The following is a 20,703-nucleotide window of genomic DNA, read 5'->3' as shown; positions in this document are numbered from 1 at the left end:
GCGCCGTCGTAGATGAACTTCATCCCAAAGTGTTTGGCGAGGTCGGCTGAGGTCAGGGGTCAAAGGAGGATCAGAGCCTGACCCGTTGAGCTAACTCTGGATTTTGATAAAATAACTGTAGTTTGACTCACTTTGTAACTCATAGCAGGGTACTCCTTTAAATCTGCCTCCAAAGGGCTGGCCAATCAGAACGAAGGGGGTTTGAGGAGCAGGAAGTCTTAAAGAGACAGCAGCTAAAACAAAGTGTTTCCCACAGAAGCTGAAGTTAGAGTTAATAAAACACCAGGAAGAGACAAACAGCAGATTTTATGAGCTGTAGATCATGTGAAGAAGCTATGGGGGCCCCAGAGGGACAGAATTAAGACTTTAGAAAGCAAAGTACCTCCTCTTTAATGCCCAGAAACATGTGGTGCAGACATGGTTACAGCAGAAGTTTCTCCTTTTAAAGAATCATTCAACCAAAAAGTTTGGGTCAGCTGGTCTGATAAAAACGTGTTTTTAGCTTTTAATAAAACCACCATCAGGTGGTGAAGCTCCCACATGGTCCATGTTGGGCTGTAAACCTCCAACCTGCTGACTCCTGGTCTGGCTCCGCCCATTACCTCCATTTGTTGTTGTAGTCGAAATAAACATGATGTGGCGCGTTTTGTTTTATTTTGAAAGTCTCTGGGTGTTTTCAGGTGGTTTCTGTGCACCACTTCCTGTCCCACTCAATCTAATTTTTGATAATTTGATGCAAAAACTTTGATTTTTTTTTTAACTTTAAAGCATTAAATGAAAAGATCTAAGTCGACTTTCCCAGGATCCAGGGTCAGAGTCCAGATCCTTTGTTTCAGTTTGATCTGATCTCAGTGTTCCTCACAGCCGAGACGTAAGACATCAGAAACCGTCCTGAAGGATCACACTCTCTGACAAACACTGACTCTGTGTGTGTGAGTGTGTGTGAGTGTGTGTGAGTGTGTGTGAGAGTCTATTTCTGACTCCTGCAGCCCTTTTTGTTCGATCACAGTCACATCCTGGCAGACCACGCCGCTCTGACAGCGTGACGCACGCCCAGAAAAAGGCTCTGGCTCACGGTCACACACATGTCACCGCAGTAATTAGCCTGACTGTGTGTGTGTGTGTGTGTGTGTGTGTGTGTGTGTGTGTGTGTGTGATTGACAGCTGCTGCAGCTGGGATGTAAACAGCACAGAGTGGGTTGTGGGTTGTGGGGGGAACAGGCTCTGAGTCTCTGCGACATGTGACGAGCATCAAAAATAGATGAGCTGACGGTGGCGAGGCGTCGCTGCAGCCACAGGTAGCTGACAGGAAGAGGAGCCGCTCGCCTCCTCCTCCTCCTCCTCCTCCTCCTCCTCCTCCTCCTCCTCCTCCTCCTCTCAGACACAGACTGAGCCTGATCGGCGTCAGATTGAATCAGACAGATTATTCTCCCTCACACAGGCTGAATTAATAATCCCTTAATGTGCAGCGATGCTGCGCTCCGTCAGCTCGTTATGGAAACAGTATGGCGGCCTGCGCGTCTATCAATAGAACAGCAGCAGCTGAAACAGATGTCATGCATTATGAAGTAGGTCATCAGCGCTGTGTGCTGTGTGTGAAACTTCACCCAGAGAGAGCTAATCTGAGATTACACAAAGACTCGCTCAGGTTTTTACATTTACAGTTCATCAGTGTTTTGGAGCTTTTTAAACCTTTAGTCTGAAAATATTTGACGGATTATTCCTTTATTGATAAAACACTTAATATGACTTAACACACACACACACAGTAAAGCAGCATTTTTTCCCAATTATGTTAAAAGAAACAAAAACAAAAAAATCAAAATAAAAATTGTAGAAGAATGAATGATGAATTAGCCAAACACTGTAAAAAATGTAGCTGTAAAATAACGGTAAAGTACGCACTGGTTGACGGTATTTTACCGTTACTTTATCATCATTTTTTACAGTGCTGTATTTGAATAAATCAGGATTTAACTTTTTTTTTCTGGTTAATTTACAGTAATTTGTTACAGTGAAGGTTTAGTGTTTCACTGAACACCTCACCAGACTCCAGTTGGTACCAGGACTTGAACCAGCAACTCTGGGACTGAAAACATGTGTTGTTCATGTTGGTGTTTGCCAGCTGAAACTTTCTGTTACTGTTCAGGAACCCCCAAAAATCGACTTTATCTTTCACAATAAAGACTTTAAAGAGTAACATATTCTATATAAAGTGAAAAACTATCAAAAGATTTTTTTTATATATTTAATTGCACAAAAGATGTCTTAGATTTTTGTTTTAAATATTTTAAAATTGCAAAAAATGTGCAATATTTTAAAAAATGAAAAACTTCTGAAAATTAATTACAAATAAAAAAAATAAAAAAGCAATTAAAGAAGTTTGCAAAAATTAAAAAAGATAAACCAAATTCATGAAATTTGCAAAAATAAATATTTTATTGAATTTTTATTTAAAAATGCAAAAATTTCCCCCTAAAAAAAATCAAATTTCCAAAAATGTTTGAAATTTCAAAAAAAAAAAAAAAAAAAAAATTAGAAAAAAGGTAAAATTTATTTTTGGTTTAAAAAAACTAAAATAATTCTTAAGTTCTTCTTTTAAAAGAATAATCAAGTTTGACAACATAATTTGATAATATCACTCAACTCGTCATGTTTTGTTGTTTGATAATGTCTCTCCACATATCAATCATGTTAATTAATCCAGCACGTTATCAGTGAAATGAATCCATCCACACAGAATCAAAATCAGTATTTTTTCCAGATAAGTCTTTTTGTAGAGTTAGTTGTAGAGTCGGTCTTGGAGTTATTTAGCGACTAAACCCATAGGATGGGGACTCTCCTGTCCCTCTGGTGCATCAAGCACGCTGTTAAGCTAACTCTTGACTCCAGCTAGCTTAACAGCGCGCAGCGATCTGAAGACACACGCTCAGGATCACAAATCTACACCTCCTGCTGTCCACGGCTACTGAAGAGGTTTGACCGAGTTCTTGACTGAATTGACTGAATTAAAAGAAAGTAAAGTTTTTTGGGGGATTACTTTTCACTGATTTTATAAACATGAGATCTTATTTCTGTTTCTGTTCAGACAAACGCTGACAGTGTTTACGGACTGCTCCTTTAAAGGTTTAACAGTGATTAGAGGCCGTCTCCTGCAGATCCCTGTCGAGCCTCTTTCAGGTTTTCGTTCTCCTCTCTGGGACTTGTTTAGGGATCTGGTCTCTGACTGACCTGGTAATCATCCTGGTCTTTGGAGTCCTGCTCCGTCCTCTCTGGGGGGCTGACTCTGAGGGTCTACACTCTCAGACCTCTTGGACAGGCTGACAGAAGCAGCGGTCTCTGAGGACCTCCAGTCCTCCCGTGGCATGCTGGGTAATGCCTGGTCACAGAGCGGGCTGGAGCTGTTTCTGGGTCTTTCTCTGGACATTTCCAGCGTAGCAGACGAGCCTGTTCCTGCTGGTGTCAGCGACCTGAGCGAGTTTCTGTGGAGGAGAAACTGAAGCGGACTCCCTGCTCTAATCATGCTAATAAGTCTGTTCTTAATTTAGATATTAATTACAGGCTGTAATTTGGCAAACAGCTCACAGTCTGCCAAGGCTGCCCCCTGACGCCGCGTCGGATCAGACTTTTAATCAAACGTTGGAGATGTGTTGGTTTGGAGCTGAGCGCTGTTTTAATCATCACTCCCTCCTGCAGGTTCTGGTTCTGGTGTCGACACCTTCCTGTTTTCATATCCATCAGGTTTTACCAGCTGAGCGATGGCGCTCTCTCCAGCTTCCTGTGTCTCTCCGTGGTTAACCTGCTCTCTCCTCTCTTCGCAGTGTTTGCCCATCCGTGGTCACGGATTCGTCCTGAACAAGTACAAATGTCACTGCAGGAAGGGTTTCTACCACCCCAGCCGGGTCGCCGTCAGCAGCTCCACACGTGAGTAACACACAGCAGAGAGGAAATGGCGTGGTCACCTGTGAGGGGCGTGGATACGGCGTTGGCCCCTCCTCTCTGCACGCTCCGTCTTATTGTCTCTGCTCCTCTGAGCGCGAGGGGAAATGTTTGAGGCTAAAAATAAAGAGAGAGCTGAGCTTCTGCAGTCGGCCTGTTTGCTGTGTGTGTTCATGTGTGCAGGCTGCACAGAGCCGAGTGTGTGTGTGTGAGTGTGTGTGTGAGTGTGTGTGTGTGTGATGGAGGAGAGGTGAGCCTGTTAGCGCGGCGTACTGCTGCAGTCTGGCCCTCCATGGGGCCAATAACAGGCCTGTGAGTCCACACAGGGACCTCCTCCACGCTCGCCGCAGAGCACGCCGGAGCGTCTGGCTTCTTCGTCTCTCAGAGCGTCTCTCAGAGCGTCTCTCAGAGCGTCTCTCAGAGCGTCTCTCAGAGCGTCTGGCTTCTTCGTCTCTCAGAGCGTCTCTCAGAGCGTCTCTCAGAGCGTCTCTCAGAGCGTCTCTCAGAGCGTCTCTCAGAGCGTCTCTCAGAGCGTCTCTCAGAGCGTCTCCCAGAGCGTCTCTCAGAGCGTCTCTCAGAGCGTCTCTCAGAGCGTCTCTCAGAGCGTCTCCCAGAGCGTCTCTCAGAGCGTCTGGCTTCTTTGTCTCTCAGAGCGTCTCTCAGAGCGTCTCTCAGAGCGTCTCCCAGAGCGTCTCTCAGAGCGTCTGGCTTCTTTGTCTCTCAGAGCGTCTCTCAGAGCGTCTCTCAGAGCGTCTCTCAGAGCGTCTCTCAGAGCGTCTCTCAGAGCGTCTCACAGAGCGTCTCACAGAGCGTCTCTCAGAGCGTCTCTCAGAGCGTCTCTCAGAGCGTCTCTCAGAGCGTCTCTCAGAGCGTCTCCCAGAGCGTCTCTCAGAGCGTCTCTCAGAGCGTCTCTCAGAGCGTCTCTCAGAGCGTCTCCCAGAGCGTCTCTCAGAGCGTCTGGCTTCTTTGTCTCTCAGAGCGTCTCTCAGAGCGTCTCTCAGAGCGTCTCCCAGAGCGTCTCTCAGAGCGTCTGGCTTCTTTGTCTCTCAGAGCGTCTCTCAGAGCGTCTGTCAGAGCGTCTCTCAGAGCGTCTCTCAGAGCGTCTCTCAGAGCGTCTCTCAGAGCGTCTCTCAGAGCGTCTCACAGAGCGTCTCACAGAGCGTCTCTCAGAGCGTCTCTCAGAGCGTCTCTCAGAGCGTCTCTCAGAGCGTCTCTCAGAGCGTCTCTCAGAGCGTCTCACAGAGCGTCTCACAGAGCGTCTCTCAGAGCGTCTCTCAGAGCGTCTCTCAGAGCGTCTCTCAGAGCGTCTCTCAGAGCGTCTCTCAGAGCGTCTCCCAGAGCGTCTCTCAGAGCGTCTCTCAGAGCGTCTCTCAGAGCGTCTCTCAGAGCGTCTCTCAGAGCGTCTCTCAGAGCGTCTGGCTTCTTTGTCTCTCAGAGCGTCTCTCAGAGCGTCTCTCAGAGCGTCTCCCAGAGCGTCTCTCAGAGCGTCTGGCTTCTTTGTCTCTCAGAGCGTCTCTCAGAGCGTCTGTCAGAGCGTCTCTCAGAGCGTCTCTCAGAGCGTCTCTCAGAGCGTCTCTCAGAGCGTCTCTCAGAGCGTCTCACAGAGCGTCTCACAGAGCGTCTCTCAGAGCGTCTCTCAGAGCGTCTCTCAGAGCGTCTCTCAGAGCGTCTCTCAGAGCGTCTCACAGAGCGTCTCACAGAGCGTCTCTCAGAGCGTCTCTCAGAGCGTCTCTCAGAGCGTCTCTCAGAGCGTCTCACAGAGCGTCTCTCAGAGCGTCTCAAACGCTCGCTGCAGAGCGACGGTGGCGAGTTCCCTCTGTCTGTCGTCTGTAGCTGCAGAAGCCACAGGATGTGAGTCATCGCCGTGGAGATAAGTAGTCCTTTAGAGGGATCAATGATGTGCAGAGTCACAGCTTTGGAAAATAGGCCAGTTTCTTTTTAAAGGGACAATCCAGCAAATCTCTGCGACAATGGCAGCGTCCAATGAAAGCTCTGTGTGAGGAGCGCTCTGAGCGCTCTGGTTATCTGCTGGACCATACGGGCTCCCTCAGCGCTCGCTGCACAGACCAGCAGCCTCCAGCTTCCTGTCCTCCCCGGGGCTGTTACCTGAGCTTACCTCAGAGCCGTACCTGAAACCCCACACTCTTTAGCCAGGCTTCCTGTTTCACACTGAGACCAGTTATTGTTGGTTTATGTTAGTACTGTTAGTTTCCTGTTTTTTGCTGTTTCTGCTCTGGTTTCTAACCGTTTCATGAGGCGGATGAAGCAGATTAGTTCCAGTTATTAGCATCTTTGGTTGAAGCCCTCTGAAATCAGTTTTCTTCTTCTTTTCTGCAGATGTCTTCATGTGTTTTTCAGAACAGAAAATATCTCAGACTCATTTGCTCCCAGTTCTCGTTTCAGAGCAGCAGCTAACATTGAAACTAAAGAACTGAAACTGAAGTTAAAAATGTCAGACTGATGATTTAAATGTTGGACTTTTCAGAGGTAAACCTCAGGAACTGGACCATGATGCTTTGGAGCTTTAGCTCCTGTCAAATAGATTTGTCCATTAATAGAAACTAGAGTTGGTATCAACCTTCAACATCAGCTTGAATCTGGTCTTTGCTAATTTTTCGCAATTTTTGAAATGTTTTAATTTTTTCAAATGTTTTTTCTTTCTTTTTTTTAATTTTTGCAAATTTTTGAAATTATTATTATTTTTTAATATTTTTGGGGGAAATTTTTTAGATTTCATTTTTTTGAATTTTTTGCAAATTTTTGAAATCATAAAATTCTTTGAATTATTGCAGCTTTTTAAAATTTTTGCAAGTTTTTAAAATTTTGATTAAATACTGTCAAAATTTCCAAATTTATTTCTCTTTTTTGGCAAATTCAAACAAGTCACGAAATATTTGCAAATTTACTTAAAATAAAAAAATAAGACGTCACATGTGCAATTTTACAAATTCAAAAAGCTTCTCATTCACATAATTATTTACTAGTTTTAACCTTGAATAGAAATTTATCCACTCGTTTTGTCTTTATTGTGTAGATAAAGTAGATATTTTTTGCTTCTGAATGACTTTAATTCAGGTGAGCTCAGAAAAAAAAGTCCTTTGAAAGTAAAGGCTGCAGACTCCGGGTCGATATAACCCTGATAAAATCAGACGCAGCATGAAGGAGGAGATGGGCTCTCTGGTTTTTCTGATTGAAGGTTGGATGTGATCAGCTGACTCTAAGATCGAGTTGGTTTGAGCAGAAAGTATCGTCAGCTCTCTGGTAATTTGTCCCTTGCTGTGTTAAATACTTGATCCTGATTGGTCAGAGCCTCTACCAGTGTTACCAGAGGCGCCCTGATCCCACGTGCCAAAGGATCCCCAGCAGATTTCAGCTCTGCCTGTTGACACTGTGGCTAAAGTCTCAGTTTCCTCTGAACCAGCTCCTCTAGCTCTCGTCTCCTTCAGCTGCTCCTCTGGAGGTTCCTGCTCCTGGTTTTTCCTCCTCCTCAGTGGGAGCCGTGAACAGATCTGGTTCTTAGTTTGAAAAAGAATAAAGTCCTCCTGGTGTCAGCTAACATGGCGTCTTCAGGCCCCCCTCTGTCCCCGTCCTTGTCAGGGTGAAACCCCTGGTGCAGACGTGTCTCTGCGTGTGCTCTGCTGCAGCCATCAGCCCTGGATGATATGCCGGCGCCTGGACCAGGAGCTGCAGTGTTGACTCTTCATGTTGGCACATATGGATCCCTCCTCCTGCTGTTGACACGATGTCGATGAATCCTCGTAGGGTCAGGGAGGGATAAGCACACACTCAGGGAGACTCAGTCTGTCAGACAGGAAGCTCATCTCCTTTATCTGTTAATACTGGTCTCAGCTGATCCAGAGGAAAATCCAGTAACACAGAAACCTGAGGGTGAAACGATGATGAAGAGCTCCACCTTCCTCTGCTCTGACGGAGTCAGAGGATGGACACAGTCTGCATGAACCTCTGGATCCATCACACCAGTCTGAGTCATCCTCATTAGTCCTGTCTCTGTGTCTGAACAGGGACGGGGAGGCCGGGCCAGGCCGCAGACAGCGGTCCAAACGCAGACGAGGGCTCGTCCAGCGACTGCCTGCCGTGCCAGCAGGGCTGTGCGTACTGTAAGGACGACACCCCCTGCGTGGCCCGAGAGGACGGCGCCCTGCGCCTGGCCGTGCTCTCCTTCCAGTGCCTCTGCCTGCTCATCGTCTTTGTCAGCATGGTGGTCGTCTACCACTTCAGGAGGAACAAGGTGAGTTCAAGAACATCATCACAACACGAGCTGAGCAGTTTAACCCCCCCACTACAGAGGGTCAGAGCGACGCGTCTGCTAACGAAGCAGATTTCCTCTTTCAAAACGATTTCTGTGATTAATTTTGTAGTGATGGTGGACACTGGAGCTTAACTGTCAGACAGAAAAAGGACAGAAGAGCAGAAGAAAGAGAAACAGGAGAGAGATAGAGCACAGGCTAAAGGCTAACACACAGGCTAAAGGGTAAAACACAGGCTATAGGAAAAAACACAGGCAATATGCTAAAGCACAAGCTAAAAGCTAAGGCCAAATGCTTAAACATAAGATAAGGGTTTGCTAGAGCCAAAGGCTTTAACAAATGCTAAAAACTCAAATGCAAGCTAAAGGCTTAGACACCTGCCAAACACTAAAACATGAGCTTAGGGCTAAAAGTCAATCTAAAGGTTAGAACCCAAGCTACAGGCTAAAATGTGAGGCAAAGGCTAAAGCACTTGCTAAAAACGTGTGCTGAAGGCTAAAACACGAGCTAAAGGCTAAAACATGAGTCAAAGGCTAAGATGTGAGTCAAAGGCTAAAACACATGCTAAAAGCTAAAAAACAAGCTAAAGGCTGAAACAGGAGTCAAAGGCTAAGATGTGAGTCAAAGGCTAAAACACATGCTAAAAGCTAAAAAACAAGCTGAAGGCTAAAACATGAGTCAAAGGCCTAAGTGTGAGCAAAAGGCTTGAACACAGACTGAAGTCTAAAACACTAGCAAAGGGCTAAAACATGGGCTTAAGGCTAAAACACAGGTTAGAGGCTGAAACAGGCTAAAGGCTAAACCAAAGACTAAAGGCTAAAACACAGGCTAAAGGCTAAAACACAAGCTAAAGGCTAAAACACAAGCTAAAGGCTAAAACACAGGCTAAAGGCTAAAACACAAGCTAAAGGCTAAAACCCAGGCTACAAACACAGTTCACCAGCAGGACAGACTCAAATTAATGACGTCAAACAAAAGCAACTACAGCCAAAGATTTTTGCTGAGTCCACTCTGACCTGATCCTCCTCACAGACTCCCCTAAAGTAAACTTAGTGTTAGCTCATCGAGGGGTGTTACCTGAAGGAACCAGCACCTGTCCAGAGTTCCTGCCCCACCTGTGAAAACTCTCCAAACTTTCACATCCCCTGAGTCTCTGCTGCTGTCGTTAATCGTCTTAATTAAAGTCTTTGTCTGGAGCTGGAGGATTAGCCTGAAGATTCAGCTCTGTTCACACACACACACACACACACACACACACACACACACACACACACACACACACACACACACACACACACACACACACACACACTCAGCCTTTAATGGCGCAGAGGTGAAGAGAGGAGCGCACACATTAATCAAACAGATAAAGTTTGGATCCTCCAGGGTCCGTCTGGATTATGTAATCCACGTTCATGTGATCCTGGTTAATCTCATCAGACTGAGGTTAGCAGCTGAGTCCAGCTCTTTCTGACTCCTCTCTCAGAAATTAAATTATCCGATTTCTCTTACTCCATAACTGTAGGTTGTAAAATTGGGTCTGTGCACGCCGCTGCAGGGAGCCGCTCTAAAGAATCCTCCACCCGTCCCAGCTCAGACCTCAGTCAGGATCTTTTCAGGGTCTGATGTTGGAGAAGCAGAAAACACACCTGAGTCCACCTCCTGAGCTTTCAGACGTCAGCTGTCAGAATGAGGAAACTTCCTGTTCCTGTGTTTGAAGCTCCTGGAGCTCAGATTAAAGCTGTTCCTCCTTTTCTGCAGAGCATCCGAGCGTCGGGACTCGTCCTGCTGGAGGCCATCCTGTGTGGAGCTCTGCTTCTCTACTTCCCGGTGAGCCTGAAGCACCTGTGTGTGTGTGTGTGTGTGTGTGTGTGTGTGTGTGTGTGTGTGTGAGCGTCCTCCCTGTGATCGTGTCTTGGTGTATTTGCTGATCATCCCGTGCTCCTCTGAGCTGAAACAGATCCTCCTCCTCCCGCCTGCAGCGTGGCGTTCACTGACCTTCAGCTCTGCGTCTCTCCTCCGTCACCAACAGGATCAGGGTCTGAGTAAAGTTTGGTATCAGCTGCAGCCCGGCTCGGAGCAGGTGTGTTTGCCTTGTCAGACAGCTCTCCCTGAGTCCATAAATCTCAGCGTCGTGTTGTTTATTTGTTTTTCTGACCGCTGCGTGGAGCCGTGATAAGCAGCTTTTCACAGCCGAGGTCTGCCGCCATAAATCAGTACAGGTGGTGACGAACGCCGCGGGTTGATGGTGACCTCCTGAAAACTGTTCACAGAGCGAGGCGCTGAGCCCAGCAGCCTGACAGCGCCACCACAGACAGACAGGTGCACTGACACCACCACAGACAGACAGCATCACGGACGGACAGCAGAACTGACACCACCACAGACAGACAGCAGAACTGACAGACAGGAGTGCTGACACCACCACAGATAGGAGTGCTGACACCACAGCATCACAGACAGACACCACCACAGACAGACATCACCACAGACAGACAGCAGAGCTGACACCACCACAGACAGGAGTGCTGACACCACCACAGACAGGAGTGCTGAGGACATCACAGACAGCAGCACTGACACCAGAACACCACAGACAGAAGTGCTGACATCACCACAGACAGACAGACAGACAGACAGGCAGACACATAGACACACATGCACACAGACAGACAGACAGACAGACAGACAGACAGGCAGGCAGACACATAGACACACATGCACACAGACAGACAGACAGACAGACAGACAGACAGACAGACAGACAGACAGACAGGCAGGCAGACAGACAGACAGGCAGACAGACAGACAGACAGACAGACAGGCAGACAGACAGACAGGCAGACAGACAGACAGACAGACAGACAGACAGACAGACAGGCAGACAGACAGACAGGCAGACAGACACACAGACAGACAGACAGACAGACAGACAGACAGACAGACAGGCAGACAGGCAGACAGACAGGCAGACAGACAGGCAGACAGACAGACAGACAGACAGGCAGAGCCTCTCATTCCTCCTGCAGATGACCTGACTCTGACTCCCTCACAGCATTAATTTACATCGGGGATCTCAAACTCGTGCCATGGAGCGCTGAGAGGCTGCAGGTTTTCTTTCAAAGCAGAAACTCCACCAGCTGATTTCACTGATTACCTCACCTTCCAGCAGAGAGCAGGGACTAATCAGTGAAACCAGCTGGTGGAGTTTCTGGTTGGAAAGAAAACCTTCAGCCTCTTGGCCCTCCATGGCTCGAGTTTGAGATCCCTGATTTACATGAATCCTCCGTCACGTCTTCCTCACAGCGGCTCAGTGCGTCCCTTAATTGCAATTTAGTAGCAATTATGTGGAGCTGAATGCTGAGCAAAGCATTCTGGGTAAATGTAATTAAAGCCAGCTGATTTAGAGCTGGGTGATCAATTTACTGAGACCCGGCTGCACAAAGAAACACCACTGGACTCTGGAGCTGGACTCTGGAGCTGGACTCTGGAGCTGGACTCTGGAGCTGGACTGATCTCCTGTCTCCTGTCTCCTCTCCTCTTTCTCCTGAGATCGTCTCTCTCAGAATCTTCATCCTCTCTGTGTTTAGATGAGGATGAGGATGAGCAGGGGATGCAGAGGAAGAGCCAAAGCTGCTATTTGTGTGTGGCTGGTGGGAGGAGGAGGAGGAGGAGAGGAAGAGGAGGAGGAGGAGGAGGAGGAGGAGGAGGAGAGGAAGAGGAGGAGATGGGACAGGTGTTTGTGAGTCACAGTGGTCCCTGATGAGCTTTCAGTCCTGTGTTTGTCTCTGATCATCTCTGGCTGAGGAGCTGGAGGCTCAGACCACAGGACCCAGGACCCAGGACCCAGGACCCAGGACCCAGAACCCAGAACCCAGGACCCAGGAGCCAGGAGCCAGGAGCCAGGAGCCAGGAGCCAGGCACAGTGTAGGTTCAGCTCAGTCTGAGTGAAGCCCTCAGACCTCTGGCTGACAGCTGTAGAAAGGCTGGTTACTGTGCACAGCGACTCTGCCTGCCTCAGATATCAAAGCCTGCCGATGGATGCCGTCTTTTCTGCAGGCTCATGATGTCTTACTCAGACGCCGTATGTTGTTTTTCCTTTAGATCCACGCCAAACTGTGCCGCTCTGGAGCTGGTAGAGTCAGCTCTGAGGAAGGAGGGCAGTGTTTCCTCCTGTCGGCACAGAAGTCTGGATTTACTCAGATCTGCTGAGCTGTATCAGCTCTTAGTCAAAGTTTGGACGTAGATCTTTTCCTGTTACTCTGGGAGAATGAGCCTGGAGAGCAGATAAAAACACTCACCTGGAGAAAGTTTCTGACAGGTAGAGAAATCACCTGTCCATGCAGCAGGTTAAAATGCTCATTCATGCTCAAATCAATGTGCCGACTTCAGAGCTGGGATGATATGATATTCTCTCCATTCAGTTCAATTATCATTTTTTGCAATTCCTTAATATTTATGATTTTTGTGATTTTGAGTTTGCTTTTTTAGCACCAGCCCATGTGAAAAAGTGAAATCATGTGTTAAATTATTTTAATAATGTCTACAGACTGCATCAGGAGTCATATTTTCCCATAAAATGCACACACATATATATATATTTTTTAATTTATTTATTGCTAAAATCTTTCAATCAACTTCAGTTGAAATCAAGAATACCAAATATTTCATTATTTTATTATTGTATTATTTTAATTCTTTAAATGCCCAAACTGACACTGTTTTGATTTTGACAAATACAAAATAAATAAATAAATAAATAACTAAATAAAATATTAATAAAAAGAAAAAGAAAAGAAAATAGAAAAAGGCTGCTGGCCTGAAAGCCCCCAAAAATCTCTGAAAACAAAATGAAACAAACAAAATAAGAAAAGTCTTTTTTTTCCATAGTATTAACAGTGGACTGGATATTTCTTTTTTTTATTTTTTATTTTTATTTTTATTTTATTTAAAACAGTCTTAGAAATAAACAAAATAAGATAATAAATGATTTTGATGGTTTTGTTTTGTAGTTTCAGATTCTTTATGTACGACCCTTTAAAGACTAAAATTTCCTTTTACAAAAACTGACATAAAAACAAAAAACAGATTAATATTTTTTACCTCTTTTCCTCTGGTCCCTAATTCAACTTCTGTCCTAACCAAAAGCACCAGATACTTCATGATTTCAGGGAAACTTTCAGAACAACTCTGCTGCAGTATTTCTGTTTGTCCCGTTAAGAAATGTGAGTGTGTTTAAATGTACAACTGGAAAATTTTGCTATCCCATAGTAAACAGTAAAAATCAGAGAAATCAGGTTTATTCTGTGCTTTTATAATCTGGGCTTAATATGGGCTTCTCTAATGTCTTCATAGGGTCATAAATTTGACCTTAGAAAAAGTTTGAATTTTTAGATTTTTCATGAAAAAAAGCGTATCACTCCATGTGGCGTAAGAAGCACAGCTATGGCTGAAAATCAAACAGAAAAATTTACCTGGAAGGTCAAAACTGTCCCTGATTAAAGGTCAAAGAAGTGTCTGGACCCCCCGTGTGGGTCTTTCCTCTCGTCTGTGTGCAGCCGTGGACGCCGCCCCAGAGACTCCTGGTCCTGGTCCTGGTCCTGGTCCTGGTCCTGGCCCTGCATGTTCTCCCCTGTGAGCGGCGTCTCCTCCTGCTCGGCTGCTCCTGCATTCATACATGCTAATTCCTGTTAAGGTGATAATCTGCCGGCAGCTTCTATTTTTACCGTCCTGACGCCTTCTGTGCTCAACATTCACGGCGGTGTTGTTCCTGTGATGCAGATGACTCGTTAATTAGGCTTTGACTCACCTTTGATGAAAACGAATACATAATGAGCTCCTGTTTCAGTCTGTGTGAGTGTGTGAGTGTGTGTGTGTGAGTGTGTGTGTGTTCCTGCTGATGTTAAGTACACTAATCATCTGCAGCGTGTCCTGCCCAGGTCACAGACCCAAAGCTCTGAGCGTTCTGCAGAAACTCTCGGACTCATCCCACTCTGTGCAGAGTCAAACTTTGTCTCAGAGTGGAGCAGAGCGGCGCTCGGCTCCTGTTGTAGAGAAACTTTGAAGCCTCGGCCTCTGGGTATAATTCCCCGTCCATCTTGTCTCTCCACCTGTCCGATCCCTGCATCGTCACGGTGCCACGCTGGGCCAAGGTGCCACCTCAGCCCGGCTCAGGGCCTTGGCGTGCTCGGCAGGCAGCAGGAAGTCCTCTCAGCACATCAGGGGGCTAATGAGAAACAGTAGGAGCGAGGGGACAACGCACCCGACCTGACAGGCCGTGAAACTCGCTCTGCCAGCTCCAGCTCCTCTGAGCGCCGCCCTGCCCGCCGTCCCCGCTGCTCTGACACTTCCAATCTGCCTGAAGTGGATCAGGAGGCCCCGTGTTTGTGCTCCAGCTCCTCTTCACGCTCCTCACAGAGCCCAGGAGGCTCCTAGAGCGTGCAGGTGGACCGTCCTCGCTGGCTCCTCCCTCTGCGCCCCAGCACGTGGCGAGGGTCTCACTGGCGATGAGGAGTGGAGGGAATTGTGGGTGGTGAGCAGCAGCCAGCTCCAGTCTGGGCTTTTTGAGGCCGTACAGATGTAATTTACACTCCGCCCACCTCAGGGAGCAGCAGGAGGAGCAGAGACATTACCTCCCTGCAGAAGGCTGCCCGTCCCGCGTGGCTCCGAGTGTCGGCTTTTATTCAAAAATGGATCCTCCTCCTCCTCCTCCTCCTCCTCCTCCTCCTCCTCCTCATCACTCCATCTGAAGGTGTTTGAGACGGAAAAAGAGGGCGAGACACGGAGATGATAACCAGAAAGAGCCGCGGACTCCTTTCATTTAGTGGTGTCACAACACGAGCCGTACCCTGAGAGGATTGTTGTGACAGGATGATTCCTGCAGCGCCGCTCAGACGGATGCTCTGAAAGTCATTTTTCTCCTTTTAGCTGCCAGCGCTCTGCAGACAAACCCCGTAACAAAAGCATGAAACTCAGAGCCGTCTGTCCTCCTGACTGGAACTGGCTCTGCTGCTGAAACCTGAACGTGACGTGTTTGCACGGCGCGCTCCACAGATGGTGAATACATGAAGCTTCATTTAGCTAAGTGCTCCTTTAGCGTGAGCTCTGAGCGCTGAGCCGTCAGAGCTGTCGGCCCTGACCATAACTCAACTCAGACTGAGACTCAAACTTCTGGGAAGTCACTTAGAGCAGACACATCCAGCCGTTCTGAGTCTGCTATCAGCCACATGCTAATCTAAACCACAACTCTACAAATCTATGAGCTAAACCAAGCTCTATGCTAAGCTTAACGACAACTCCACAAATATATGGCCCAAACAGGCTACAGGCTAAGCTAAACCACAACTTTACGAAACTATGGGCACAATCAAGCTACATGCTAAGCTAAACCACAACTCCACAAATCTTAAGGCTTAATCAAGCTACATGCTAAGCTAAATTACAACTCTACAAATCTATGGGCTAAACCAAGCTTCATGCTAAGCTAAACCACAACTTTACAAGTCTATGGGCTAAACCAAGCTACATGCTAAGCTAAAACACAGCTCTACAAATCTATGGGGAACACTGGGCTAGATGCTAAGATGCAACACAACTCTATAAATCTATGGGCTTTACAAAGCTACTTGCTAAGCTAACCACAACTCTACAAGTCAGAGGGCTGAACCAAGCTAAATGCTAAGCTAAAACAGATCTCTACAAATCTATGCACTACACCATGCTACATGCTAAATAAAACATACATTTTACAAATCTATGGGCACAACCAAGCTAAATGCTAAGCTGAACCGCAACTCCAAACCTATTGGCTTAAACAAGCTTGGTGCTAAGCTAAACAACAACTTCACAAATCTATTGGCTTTACTGAGCTACGTGCTAAGCTAAACCACAACTACACAAATCTATGGGCTGAACCAAGCTACATGCTAACTTAAACCACAACTACACAAATTTATGGGCATAACCAAGTTTAGTGCTAAGCAAACCCCAACTCTAAAGACTCTATTGGCTACACCAAGCAACATGCTAAGCTAAACCACAACTTTAAAAATCTATTGGCTTAACCAAGCTACATGCTAAGCTTCACCACAACTTCACAAATCTGTGGGCATAACCAAGCTTAGTGCTAAGCTAACCCCAACCCTACAAGTCAATGGGCTCGACCAAGCTACATGCTAAGCTAAACCACAACTTCACAAATCTATTGGCTTAACCAAGCTACATGCTAAGCTAAACCACAACTTCACAAATATATTGGCTTAACCAAGCTTGGTGCTAAACGAGACTAAAACTCTACAAATCTATGGGCTAACCAAACTACATGCTAAGCTAAACTATAACTCTACAAGTCTATGGGCTTAATCAGGCTACATGCTAAGCTATACCACAACTTTACGAATCTGTGGGCTTAATCAAGCTACATGCTAAGTTTCGCCACAACTATAAAGAATCTATTGGCTACACTGAGCAACATGCTTAGCTAAACCACAACTCTACAAATCTTTGGGCTAAACCAAGCTACATGCTAAGCCTGACACGAGGCTAAGCTAAACCACCCTGAACTCTCCTTGGAGCCTTTATTTACCTGGATTTCACCTCTTTGCTGTAAACCTTCGACCTGCCCAGGTGAGCAGCAGAGGCAGAGGAAGCAGAGGAAGCAGATCTCTCAGGGATCAGACCTCAGTCTGGTTTCTTCACTCCTCTCTGAAACTCATTTCACAGCGTTAATCCAGAGGTCTGACGTGCTCTGTGATCGATACGCGGTGGGACCCTGACCTTCACGCTGAAGGGATCAATCCCTGCAGCATCGACCCTCCCTGCACACACACATTTGCATTTTTATTGTCTACATGTTACGAGTTAATTACACACGCCTGCTTCTCTGCGCTGCTGACGGCACGGGTCTGAGGACAGGAGGACAGGAGCGCCCCCTGCCTTTTTATAAACGGACAGGAGGATCCCAAAAAAGGAGGTGAACTGGGCCCTGTGGACACGACAACTGGCCGGCCTGCGTCAGCGCCTCGCCATCAGGGACGGTCTGGAGCCATCAGGGACAGTCTGGAGCCATCAGGGACGGTCTGGAGCCATCAGGGACGGTCTGGAGCCATCAGGGACAGTCTGGAGCCATCAGGGACAGTCTGGAGCCATCAGGGACAGTCTGGAGCCATCAGGGACGGTCTGGAGCCATCAGGGACGGTCTGGAGCCATCAGGGACGGTCTGGAGCCATCAGGGACGGTCTGGAGCCATCAGGGACAGTCTGGAGCCATCAGGGACGGTCTGGAGCCAGCTGGTGGGCGCTGAGACTCAGACCTGATCAGGAATCAAAGATAACTGCAGATGAAACGACGGAGTGTTGATGGAGTGAGTCAGAGGACGAGTGTGAGGAGTCCAATCAGTCGACAAACCAACACTTTGAATTTAGACAAACTGATTATTTACAGCGCCCTCCTCTGCTCTCAGCAGCCGTCAACTTTGTCCTTTTTTCTAATTAACTGCTGCTCATGTTCCCTTCATCTACACTGTAAAAACTTTACTGTGAAATAACCGTTAATCCTGCCAGCCCTGCTGCCGGCGTTCACCGTTATTTACAGTGAAGTCATTTTTGTTGTGATGGTGTTTAGTAACCGTGAGTGAGGAGGGAACACAGGGGATACGAGACCCTTCTGAACACTGAGGGGGCACCTGTCTGTGCTCCTCATGGCACAGACTGTCTGTCTGTGCTTTAATTTAACTCAGGGGTGTTCAACCTGTGGTTCTGGAGCCTCATGCGGCCCTTTGACTCCTTTGCAGTGGCTCCTTGTAGCTTTAAAAATATTATTAAAATAAAGGGCTTTTAATATTTCAATGATAACAACACAGACACTAAGTAAAATCATAATAAAAAATTTGGACTAAAAATGCATCACCTCTTGAAACAAAGCTTTAATTTTCTTTTTTTATGTTTTTTTAAAATTATTTTTATTGGATTTTTTTTATTTCAACTTTTTGACATTTTTTCAAATTAAGAAAAAGAATTCCACATTTTTTTAAAGATTTTGCAAATTTTTGAATTTTTTTTATATAAATCAATTTTTTGCATTTTTAGAAAGTTTTTACAATTTTTGGAAATTAAGCAAAATTTTGAAATTGCATTATTTAGGTTTTTTTTTGCAAATTTATGGCATTTCATCATTTTCTTTGAAATGTTGCACATTTTTTAAATTCATTTTTCATTTTGCAAATTTTTTATCTTTTTTCCAATTTTTATTTAAAAATAAATTTTTAAAAATTGAATAAATATATTAATAAAAATAAAAAACTAAGAAACCACATGTACAAATTTTTAAACACAAAAACATCTCTTTTAGATAATTATTTACCTGATTATACACTTTTTTGTCTTAATGTGAAGATAAAGTAGATTTTGTGGCTCCTGAATGACTTTAATCCAGGTGAGCAGAGGAAAAACGGCTCTTTTGAAGGTAAAGGCTGCAGACTCCTGATTTAACTACTGCCCCAGTTTAGGGTTTTTTAAGTTACCTAAAACAGAAAACAGTTTATCTCCTCATCTACATTTTAAAACTGGCCAACACTGTGAAAATCATCACGTACGTGGTCTGTGCCATGTGGAGCACAGACAGTCTGTGCCCCCTCAGGGTCACGTATCCACTGTGTTCCCTCCTCACTCACACACATCCTCACATCCTTCAGGAACTAAAACTAAAGATGAGTCCTGGTCCAAAGCTTCAGTTAGCCTGTTAGCATGCCCAGAGCTTAAACACATACGGACAGTATCAGGAAGCTAACCGTTAGCCGCCTGCTTTGTCGCCTCCGAGTGATGCCGAGCTGGACGTGAAATCTCAGTTTGGGTTAAAGGATGAGATGTTTGCAATGATTATTCAGCGCTTCCAGGAGGAGAGGATGAGGAGCTGAGGAGCTGAGGAGGAGCTGAGGAGGAGTTGAGGAGTGTGTGTTGATAATGGTCTCCTGGATTTCGATGTCTATCCGATCTCTGACTGCCCCCTGATCCTCTCCTCCTCTGCTCCCTCCGCTCTGGACCTCAGCTTCCCAGCACTTAGCATTGATTATTAATGGAAGGTTCCAGAAGAAGAGGAGGGGAGGAGGGAATGTGATCTTGGTCTGTGCACGCCGGCGTTAGCAGAAACCTGTCAGAGGGTCAGGTCTGCTCGCTTCCCAGAAACGCGCTGATGTAATGAAGTCCTGCTCTGAGGTCACGGCGCTGTTTGAGGACACGGCCTGAGACGGACTGAAACAAAGTGATGGATCATTGGAGGACGCAGGGATTCTGATTGGTTTCATGTTGGGTCCTGTTGAGTCATCAGGTTCCCTCAGCGTCTGTTTGAGACGCTCCTTAAACCTGGAGCAGGGTCAGACACCCTGGAGTCAGACTGAACATCTCTCATCCTCTCACTTTTCATCACTTCCCCTCTGAAGCTGAGCCGTCCAGGCGGCGTCTGAGTCTGTGAGAGCGGAGGATGAGGATGTGGGCCACCCTGTCCCCTGTGGGGTCCTGGTGTCCCCTGACTGACTTCAAACCCAGCGAGCAAAAATATCCCCACGCCTGCGTCTTCCCCGCAGCCGTGGGGAACGCAGTAATGCCTGAGCTAATCGGATTAGCATTAACAATCCCACAGGGGAAATCGCTGCACATCTGCAGCGGGCAGATAATTACGCTTCCTCAGATGTTTGTTTCTTCCTCTCTGCGTGGGTTTGTTTTGGAGCCGTCTTTGGAAAACATCAGCGTTTTTTGTTTCCAGAGCGTTTGTGGAGGAGCTGAGAGGAGGCCCCGCTCCTCCTCTCAGAGGCGAGCTTTGCGCGGTGTTAGCGGTCTCAGATGGATTAGTTTTTACTGCAGAGACCAGGAAGCTCCAACAATGAGTCTGCGTTTACAGTCTGTCCTGTTTCACGTCTTTGAGCTGAGCACAAACATTTAGGGCACATCCACGTCTCTGAACGTTACAGGAAGTAAACCATGTTTCACAAACCTGCTCCACTGAAGCATGGCTGAGCTGTTGATCCAGAGGAGCTGCTAACGTTAGCATGTTCATGTTCCTGACGCGGGGCCACGTCCTGCCATGTTTAAAGGTGCTCTCTCCTCTTCCAGGTGGGGATCCTTTACTTCCAGCCCAGTGTTTTCCGCTGCATCCTGCTGCGATGGGTCCGACTGCTCGGCTTCGCCACCGTCTACGGGACTGTGACGCTGAAGCTGTACAGGTAAGTCTCACCTCAGCACCTGATTACACCAGCTGAAGGAGTACGATCCATGAAGTGAGGCAGTGGGAGATCCACAGACTGGTCCCCGTGGGTCAGGGTGGACTCAGGGCCTTGCTGAAAGAGGAGGAGAGTAGTGATGGAAACGCAGGGTGCCCCAGGCCCAGCGACCTCAGAGAGGAACCTCAGACTGAGCGAGGGGAGGAAGGAAATCACATCAGACGTATTTAAAGTTTTACAAACGTTCATCTGACGGGGAATCTGTCAGACTGAAGAAGATGCTGA

The 20,703-nt window shown here is 46.7% G+C and overlaps 1 protein-coding gene across 2 annotated transcripts in view; it reads left to right on the top strand.

Moving 5' to 3' along the window:
• Positions 1-20,703, top strand: part of gpr158a (G protein-coupled receptor 158a) — a 61,754-nt gene that overhangs the window by 26,492 nt on the left and 14,559 nt on the right. For both annotated transcript variants that reach the window (XM_074693167.1, XM_074693166.1), the window contains exons 3-6: positions 3,822-3,924; positions 7,962-8,188; positions 9,969-10,037; positions 20,312-20,421. In XM_074693167.1, coding sequence (XP_074549268.1) covers positions 3,822-3,924; positions 7,962-8,188; positions 9,969-10,037; positions 20,312-20,421 — 509 coding nt within the window. The remainder of the gene's footprint in view (positions 1-3,821; positions 3,925-7,961; positions 8,189-9,968; positions 10,038-20,311; positions 20,422-20,703) is intronic.

Source organism: Halichoeres trimaculatus, unplaced genomic scaffold (genome assembly GCF_033239565.1).
Source record: "Halichoeres trimaculatus isolate MK-OKI-2021-1 unplaced genomic scaffold, fHalTri1.1 fHalTri1_scaffold_18, whole genome shotgun sequence".
In the NCBI taxonomy this organism is placed as follows: Eukaryota; Metazoa; Chordata; class Actinopteri; order Labriformes; family Labridae; genus Halichoeres; species Halichoeres trimaculatus.
This window is presented reverse-complemented; position numbering and strand designations above follow the sequence as displayed.